Source organism: Loa loa, assembly GCF_000183805.2.
Source record: "Loa loa unplaced genomic scaffold supercont3.167, whole genome shotgun sequence".
NCBI classification, from domain to species: domain Eukaryota; kingdom Metazoa; phylum Nematoda; class Chromadorea; order Rhabditida; family Onchocercidae; genus Loa; species Loa loa.
This window is the reverse complement of record NW_018108347.1, coordinates 4,893-14,800: the sequence shown is the minus strand read 5'-3', so window position 1 is coordinate 14,800 and position 9,908 is coordinate 4,893. Positions and strand designations below refer to the sequence as shown.

General features: G+C 23.8%; 3 protein-coding genes across 3 annotated transcripts; 2 read left to right on the top strand and 1 right to left on the bottom strand.

The window, feature by feature from the left end:
• Positions 1-5,076: 5,076 nt before the first annotated feature.
• On the top strand, positions 5,077-5,842 carry LOAG_17986 (hypothetical protein; the record flags this gene model as incomplete). The annotated part of the gene is made up of 2 exons (XM_003145221.2): positions 5,077-5,226; positions 5,630-5,842. The coding sequence occupies 2 exons, from the start codon at positions 5,077-5,079 to the stop codon at positions 5,840-5,842; spliced, it is 363 nt and encodes a 120-aa protein (XP_003145269.2).
• A 1,967-nt stretch (positions 5,843-7,809) lies between these two features.
• Positions 7,810-7,959, top strand: LOAG_17985 (hypothetical protein; the record flags this gene model as incomplete). Its single annotated transcript, XM_020450656.1, has 1 exon — positions 7,810-7,959. A coding segment is annotated over one exon (150 nt), but the record flags the coding sequence as incomplete, so codon positions are not given.
• A 1,521-nt stretch (positions 7,960-9,480) lies between these two features.
• LOAG_09693 (hypothetical protein) lies at positions 9,481-9,876 on the bottom strand (the record flags this gene model as incomplete). Its single annotated transcript, XM_003145220.1, has 2 exons — positions 9,481-9,580; positions 9,635-9,876. The coding sequence occupies 2 exons, from the start codon at positions 9,874-9,876 to the stop codon at positions 9,481-9,483; spliced, it is 342 nt and encodes a 113-aa protein (XP_003145268.1).
• Positions 9,877-9,908: the final 32 nt, after the last annotated feature.

Below are 9,908 nucleotides of genomic sequence, written 5' to 3'. Positions count from 1 at the left end.
AATATACTTTATTGACGTTTTCTTTTTCTTTTTTCTTTTTTTCTTTTTTGGCGTAATTATTTCACGTATTTTTTTCCCATCGCTAAAAATAGACTGAAAATATAATAAATAGGCTTTCATTATCGATACAATCATGATTTTTGAATCATAGAGTTGCAATGACGGAAAAAGGAAGACTTTAACCGACAAATGTGCAAATTCGATCCGTTAAACCGGATCATGCAAATAAAATATCTGTTAGGAAAGAAGTGGTTAACCGGTAAAAGGGAATAAATTCGATTAATGAAATTAGATCATGAAAATGAAATGTTTTTTATCATAATTTTTAGTATTACAAACATAATGATGACGTAATTATTTTTTTTTTCGGATAACTTATAAGAAATTTTTTTGAAAAATGAAAGTTTTTTTATAAGAAAGGTTTTTTAGTAAATTAGGAAAAAAATTTTTTTGATTTAAAAAAAAAGACGATGACATTAAAAATAACAATGGAACAATAAAAAAAAAAATTAATAAATAAGAAAAGATGAAAAGGAAAGCATTTCGTTAACCTGCATGAAACCTGATAATAATTCAGCTATAATATTTAAATGCAAGAACTTAAAGATGTTATGATTGGTGACATTTTGGTGACATCTTTTGCATGGTTGTTTTTTGTTCAAAAATTCCCTTCATTAATATTTTAAATTAACCGAGTGAATGATAGCTAACAATTTTTAGTTTTGTTTTATTACATTGCAAATGTATATATATATATAAATATGAATACTGAAGGGAAAACAAAAATAACACACATATATATGGCTTATCTTGCATTTACAGCTACAGAAGTTTTAAAAAACTTGAATTAAAATGATTTTTGAACTTTTTTAAAAAAGTCTTTAAAAAATTTAAATTTGCATAAATCTCCAATTTATTCAATCCTTAAATCTTTAGGAAGTTCTTTGTCCTTAAGAAATTTTAACAAATATAGCATTTTCAATTTTCTTTTTTATTTTTAAGTTTAATTAGTATCTAGTGGTTTCACAAAAATTGTAACGTTTTTTTTCCCCCTTAAAAGTGGCACGTTCTTTCAATTTTTAAAATTTTTCAAACAGTTCAAATTAATTTAGCACATTTAAAATTGAAAATAAATACATAAACGTGATTTTTAAAAGATTTGAATTAGGATGCTCTTTGTGTGTTTTTTTTCAAATCTTTTAAAAAATTTAAATTTTTATAATTTCTGTCTTGTATGAATGATATTAATGAATGAATGATGAATGCTGCATTGATTTTTTCTTTCCTTCCTTTTTTTAAAAATTATGATAAAAATATCGTAATTTTATGGGAAAAATAAAACAAATAAAAAATATTGATATAATGTCAAAAAGCGAAATTGAAAAGAAAAATAATTCATAAAAATTAAAAATATTTAAATACATTCAAAATTTTTCGAGCAATAAATACTTGCTTTCACACTTTTTGTCAACCTTACGATTAGTGACATGTTGGTGACATATTAGTGACATCTTTTGCATGAATGTTCTTTTTTTTTCTATTCAACTTTAAAATATGTCAACTTAAGCTGAATATTTTATCACAAGATTTTCTATATTTGCATTCAAAAAAAAAAAATTGTTTAAATAATCCTTCTCAGATTTTTTCCTTTTTTTTCCAGGAATTTCCATTTCCAACCTTTTTTTTCCTTAAATTTAATTAAATTTAAATATTCAAATTTTTAAGATCAAAATTAAGCTAACCCAATTTTACACAGATAAAGAAAAAAAAGCAAATAAGTAATGATACAAAATGAATTAACATGAAGTATGATATTGAAATGAAATTTCTTCTTCATCATGTAGTTCTTTTTCTTTTTCTTTAAAAATGAAGTTTGGAAAAAAATAATTCGAAAAAAAAATTTGAATGAGGCGAAAAACAAATGGAAAGAAAATCGAAATAATTTTTTGAAAAAAAAAAAATTCGATTATTTAATCATTGATTTGTTTTTTTTCAGATTTCATTTTTCGATTTTTTTTTAAATTTAAGTTTATAACATTGCACATTACAACTTTTCAATCACAATCATGAGAAAATTGATAAATGAAAAAGTGGAAAAGTTTTGGAAAGGAAGAAGAAATTTTCAAATTTCAAATTTGTTGAATTTGAGCTAGGTAGGAAAGTTCCACTCGTAATTTATTTTCAATTCATTAACTAAACTTTATGTTTCTTCTCTCGTATTTTTCCATTTTCTTCTCAGAATATTTTTTAATTAATTTTATTTTTATCCTTTTTTTTCAAACTAAAATACAGTTTGTAGTTTAAATTTAGTATATCGTTCACGGAATAATCATCTTAAAAAAATCATATTTGATATGAATATTTGATTTGAGAAGGTAATTATTTTGAGAAGCTAATTATTATTGCTAATTATTAATGTGTAACAAATTGAAGCAGTTTTTACAACAAAAGTTTTTTTTTGGTTTCTTTTTTTTCCCGAATGTAAAACTTAATAGCAGAAATAATAGAAATAATGCGGCCTAAAATGCGACAAAAGCGCTTCTATATATACTATATTCAAGTAATTCAAATGAATTTGAAATACCACGAAGAAATTCATACTAATTATTAATTAATTCCCTTTTTATCTATCTTCTTTTAATTATTAATCATTCATTCTCCTCTAACTTCGTACTTTTTTTTTCAATTTTATTTCATCTAGGTTTTTTTTTCTCTTTTTATTTCTTATGATATCAAATTTGGTTTGTATAAGTAAAAGCAAACAAAAATGATCAAGACAAAGGGCGAGAATATATTAAAAAGTATGCGTCGCCTATTTTCAATTAAAAATTTATTGTTTCTAAATTTCATTTAAAAAACTAAGTTTCGTTTGGAATTTACTATTTAATATTTTATTTCTAAGTTTTATTTAAAATTTATTATTTCTAAATTTCATTTAAAATTTATTATTTGCAGTTATCGATTAAAAAGTATGAGTTTCGCTTTTTTGATTGACATTGTAAAATGTGAAATAAATTGATTAGCGTAAATCAAAAGTTAATAAAGAAATAGTTAGGGAATTGAATAGAAATCATGCGAGTTACTAAATTGAAATGTAATAAGCTGAAATAAAATCATACGATTGCTATATGAAAAAATAATCATAGGACTTGTTTTTTTTTTTTCAAAGCTAATTAAAATGAATTAATTTGAATAAAATTTATCCTAATAAATGAAATGAAAATGTAATAGTTTTAAATTAATTTTGATCTAGTAAACAAAAATCGAATTTGATAAAGTTCAAGTTTGCATTGAAATAATCAAAATAAGCTAAATTTGATAGTTTCAAATGAGTTAAATGTAATTAAATTTAACGGCAAATTTAATCACAAATTAATAAAATCAAATTAGTAAAAGCTCAAATTCGTATTAAAAAAATGAATCAGTTCAGGCTTGAATTTCATAACAATGGAAATAAAATTGAAAGAAGGAAAAAAAACCTTTTTTCCTACTCTTTTAATAATTGATTTTTTTCGTGGGAAATATTTGAATTGAATTCAAATTTTATTTACAATCGCATGCTTGGCAAAGATAATAATCATCAAAATGAAATTAATTATTTCCACTAAATTTGATGATTTTTGTGGTAGAATTCATTCAATTATTAATGAACAGGGCGGGAAATCTGTCTGGTTGAATAGAAAAGAAAAATTAGACCAAATCGAGAAAAAAAGAAAATTATATAAAGGGTTAAAGATCATTAAGTCCTGTTCATTGCATTAATATCATCTTTCATTCTGACAAATTTTTTTTTGCTTTAATTGCAAAGTTTTTTCAAAAAATAATTTTGAAATTAAATAATAAATTTTCATTTGTGAATTTTTTGCGAGCATTTTATTGAAATTTAAATTGGAAAAAATGAATTGAGTTTTTTTTATTTGAAAAAAATCTTAAAAACTTAACATGGTGCTAAAAATTTCCATTACTATCAAATTTCACTTTATCAACAATTTCAGTTAATTTTGATATAAAATCTCCTTTTCACCTTCTTGCCTAATTCATTTATATAAAAATGGGATCATATTTGAATTGAAAAATATTTCAAAATTTCAAATCACTTTTCAAAATGCATTTCAAACTTTTTGCCTTTTGAAAAAAAAACTGTTATCAATTTTGCTTATTTCATAGTACCGTTATCATTCCATTCCTGTTCTTCCTTGTTTTATAATCATTAACGAGATAAGTATAATCGAAATTCAAATAAGAAAATCATTTTTAGATATACTTACATTGTAATCTTTCTAATCCATCTTAAAATTCCTTTATGTTACGGTGATATTTCATATTGCATACTGTATATACCGTATACAGAGGAAATATGTATATCATTTACAAGTGTCTTCTACGTCATCTTCAAAACGACAGTTTGTAGTTGTAAAGTTACGATAGTTCTAAGGTTTTCTCAGGACAAACTATTTCACATTTAGTGTATGCACCATGTGCACAAGAAACGTATGTATCATCTACATATGTCTTCTACATCATCATCATCAAGTGTACAATAGTCCTAAAGCTCCCTTAGGCAATGATATTCATATTGCATACTGTATTTATCGTATTCACAGGAAATATGTACATCATTTACATATATTTTTGCGTTATCATCCAAAGTGTGATATCGGTCTTCTTACTTTTTGTAATACAAACAACTTCACATAATAGTGCCATTTTCAGACGTTTTTTAAAATCTTAATCCGTTAAACTATTCCTTCCCTGAAATTATGGTAACGCGTCCAAGTACGTGTCCAAGCTACGGTAATGTCCCATGTGATGTAAATATATATATATATATATATACTTCTGGTACGTGTGCGTGTTTTTGTAATAATCAAAAGTGAATTCGTCTACAGTAATCAATTAAATGAATTTTTGTTTCAAACAAAATTAGTTGTCATATTACCTTAAATGTTTGTCACTTTAAAATTTTCAAAATCATAATGGTTTATTTTAGATTTTATCAGAAATTGCCCATCATTGATTTAAATAATGATTGGTGTGATAAGAAAGATAATGATGAAGTGATTATGCGACACGCAAATGAATACGATAATTACAGTAACAACTAATACATTCCCATTGCTGTTACTATCACTATTACCTACTACGGCATTCTCCTTTGGATCTAATGCCGATAAAAGTCATTGCAATCGTTTAAAACTTGAACAATGTTTCGAAACTGCTTTTCAGGTATTTTAGCATATTAAATGCTTAATTCTTTTTTCTTTTCAAGTTCTTGAAGTTTATTTTGAATTACATTTATTTTTTCTAACTTTTTAATTAAGAATTAAAATATGGCAATGTTAAATGTAGCAATGATGAATATTAAAGAGAAGGAAATAAATTGAAAAATTTAAAGAAAGAATTTCATGTTTTTTTAAAAAATTTTGAAAAAAAATTTTTTCAAAAAAAATTTGATCATTAAAATTTTTAGTTATTTTTATAAAAATTTTTCAAATGTAATTTAGATGATTTATCAAAATTTTTTTTTCAAAGTATTTTCCAACTTTTTTCTTTTTTTTTCTTTTTATTTTCACAAATCTTAAAAGATAGATTATAGGAAAAGGAAAATGAAGTTAATACGTCTTTTTAGACAATGCGTATTAGACGAAATGTTGACAACGATCAAAGTGAATCATCATCGGAAATGTTGACGTTAAGGACACGTCATCGATGTTCGTTACGAAGCGTAACACACGTTATGATGCCAAAAAATCAACATCTCTGTGCAGCAAATCGACATTATTTATCATGCTTTAATAATGATGGATGCCAAGATGATTATATGGCACATGTAAATCAATAATTTCTTTCTTTTTTTTTATTTTTGTAAGCAAATATACTAGGAATTTTAAATGTAAATGTTAAAATTTTAATAATAATTTCAAGAAATTTGCTAATTTTTCATTTTCCGTTTTAGGTATAAAATGCATACATAAAATTTAGGTATGAATTTTTTTTGCATAAAAATTTTAACATCTTTTGAATTTCCAAAATTTTTGTGATATTTTTTTTTTGATTTTTCAAAATTTCTTTCAATTTCATTGTAATTTTTCTTGTGTTTGTAATAACCTTTTTAGATTTTTCGAAATTTCATTTTGATTTTAATTCTGACTTCAATAATTTTTGCGCTTTCTTTTTTTTTTTTTGATTGTAATTATACATTTACAGATTGCATCAATTGTATTTAATCAAATTCATGGACGCATTTTACCCTTACAAATGTTTTTAGCGCATCGAGGATATGCTCTACGAGTAAGATTTTTGTTATTTTTAAAAATTAGAAAAATACATTTTTATTGTTGGTCTAATTTAATTATTTCAATTACAACAATCCTTCGGATAATTGCGCTTCCTTGTAAAACGATGAATGCAAGGATATCTGTTGATCTGTTGTACAGAAATGTTTTATTATCACTTATCAGTAAGTTTACTTATGAAAATGACAGTAATTAGTCATTTATCAAAATTTACTCAACAATGAATTGTTTGTAACATGTTTTATAATTAAATTTTAAAAATTTCAAAGAAACGCATAAAAAATTACATTTTGTTACAATGGAATCGAAATTATTTTACCTATTTGAATATGTTTGTTAATAATTTAAAATAATTTTCCTTTTATTCTTTTTCAATTTTATAACTCAAATAACTTTCCAATTTAATTCGTGGAAAAATGGCAAATCGAAAAAATGAATAATGGAAAAAAAGATTATTAATATTTAATTATTAATATTTACATTATATCTGATGGATTTCTAAAGTTCGTTTTTCTTTACAATCCTATTTTATAAAAATTATACAAATACTTGGATTTCTTTTCTTTCTGCATTTTTTCAATTTAATTCGTCTCTTTATACTTTTTAAATTTAATTTATTTATTTGCTAGTTTTCTAAAAATAAGCTATAAAAAATTTTGAATAAAGATTGCAATTAAAATACTTTAATTAGTCTAATTACAATTTTCTGTGTATAATTTTTAATAGCACATATATGTTGATTCCGTTTGCTTTTCTAATTAAGTAATGTAAATGTGCATGGATTATTTAATATGTTTGACTTATTAGTTTAATGATTTTCTCTTAAAAAGATTTAAAAAATAAAAGATACAATTCAATAACATAATTCATTCTTTTGTCTTTATAATTTATTAATTCATTTCATTTTACACAAATCAATTAACGCTCATTGATCAAAGTGATGAATGTTTGTCAAAATTTTTTTTTATTTAGTCTGTTATATTACATTAAATATTTTTTTAAATTTATAACCGGCTTTTTAACCTTTTAACCTTTTTAATTTATAACCTTTAGCTCATAACTGTTCACTTTGAATTAGAAATTGTAATAGAATTAAATTTAATATCCAAATTAATATTTTACGATTGTATTCATGTTATGTTTGATCATTGCATTCATATTTACATGTTTTAAAATGAATTTATTTGCTTATTTCTACCGTATTTGTTCTTCTATATTGTACTACCGAACTACTATATTTACTGCACTACTATATTCTATTTACTGTACTACTGTTGCCAATGTCAATTATTATTTTTAATTACTTTTTTTTCTACACCCGTACACTTTTTTTTTTCATTTTACTTCCACTTATTATTACGTACTTTTGAAATAACCATAGAATATGAAAATTAATATGAATTTAGAATGAAAACTTTTTTTCTTTTCAAGTAAAATTTCGCATCAAATTAATTGTCACTAATTACTATTAATTATTTAGCTATGCTCACAAACATGCTCACATGAAAGTCGCATGAAATGTCAACAAATGCTAACTATTGAGGGACGACAGGAAGAGCATGGAAACTATTTGAAATTGGTGAAAATAGCAAAGAAAATAAGCTTATCAGGCTTTATTGATAAAATCAACCTATGTCATCGTTTCAAGTTAATTCTAAGGAAGGTAATAAGCATACACGATAGTATTGGATTTGGAATTTTTGCAGTAATCAATATTGAAATCATATAATGGAATTAAAATTGTTACTTGAATCGGTTAAATTATAATTTTTTTTAGCCTGCAATATTATAATTAATATTTTATAGCTTAAAATAAAATTTAAACATGTTTAATAATGAAACTATATGATGGAATTAAACTAATTTTAATTAATTTTCGAAATTGCAATTTTTTTTTCGATCGATTACATTTTTTTAAATCCAATTACATTTAATATTTTTCAATTCATAACTGAGTATTTTAGCTTATATTGCAACTGTTTACTAGATAAATTATGTAATAAAATTAAATTGAATATTTAAATTATTAAAATTATCAATATTTTACAACTCACTATAGTTGACAATTGTTTAAGCTTGTCATTAAATATATATATCTGCAAATAATACTTATAGTTTTTTTTTATCCTTTTTAAATAAAGAATTAAATTTGAATACCATATAATGGTATTAAATTATTGTATTTAAATTATGAAAAAAAAAAAGCTAATATTTTCCAGCTTGTTCAATATCGTGCACAATTTTGTGGTGATGTAGCGAAATGTATTTGCAATGATATGAATGTTCAAGCAGGTGTGATACGTTGTGATGCAGGTTGTGATAATATTGCTGAAAAAGGTACAACAATTAAATCAAGGAGGAATAAAATTTCATCAAAAGCAAATACAATTCCATTTAGTAATTTTATCATTTTTTTCATTCTATTTGGATTATCATAGAAATTTGCAAAAATTTTAAATTATATCAAATTGATCAATCGGCTGAATTAGATTGATCAATGAATTGATTAAATTATCGATTGATTCTTTTCAATTAAAGTGATTAAAATTAAGTGATTACATTGTGTAACACATCTGTATTATCATTTTGTATTGGTTCATGTGCACTGGTAATTAATGGCTTGATATATATATATATATATATACATATATGTATATATAATGATATAATTATAATTGATGGCTAACATCTTTGATCTATTTCTGCTAGAATTAATTACAAGAAATAGATATGTTAAAAAGATAAATCAGCATGAATAAATAAAAAGAAATGAATATATGCAATGAAGAAACGATTACATTATCAAAGATCATTGATCTTGCCCTAATTTTATCAACTGATAAGGCAAGCATGAAGGAAAATAGATATGGCTAGACAAAACAGACTGATAGTCTAATGAACTGATTAAATAAATAAATTTTTCTTTTGATAAATAAAAATCACTAAAAAAAATTGTAATATTTAGCATATTTCGTATGAGAACAAAAGATGCTAAATTTTGCTAATGGACAATAGTCAAGGAGTTAAATTAATTGATATATATTGATGGAAATTATGAGTGGTTAATTTCAAATGGGATTTTATCATTTATCATTTTGGTCTACTGATAAATAAATTAAAAACATTGAGGAACAATGCTAAGCAAATTTCAATTCCTTTTTTCCTGCTTCTTTTTCAAGTGATATTATGAGAATAGTTGCAGAAGATGATATAAATTTGCAACTGGACAGCTAGATGTTAATTCACATATGATTGACAGAGTGCACTGCTGACAATCAGTATTACTGAAATCGGTTGTTCAAAAGAAATGCTCGATCAGTTGTAAAATCACAACTGACCGATAATATGCAATGCTAGCAATCATCATAGATGGCCAATAATATGCAATGCTAGCAATCATCGTAGATGACCAATAATATACAATGCTAGCAATCATCGTAGATGACCAATAATATGCAATGCTAGCAATCATCATAGATGACCAATAATATGCAATGCTAGCAGTCATCATAGATGACCAATAATATGCAATGTTAGCAATCATCGTAGATGACCAGTAATATGCAATGCTAGCAATCATCCTTATCAAGCAAAAAATTCCAATATTACTCT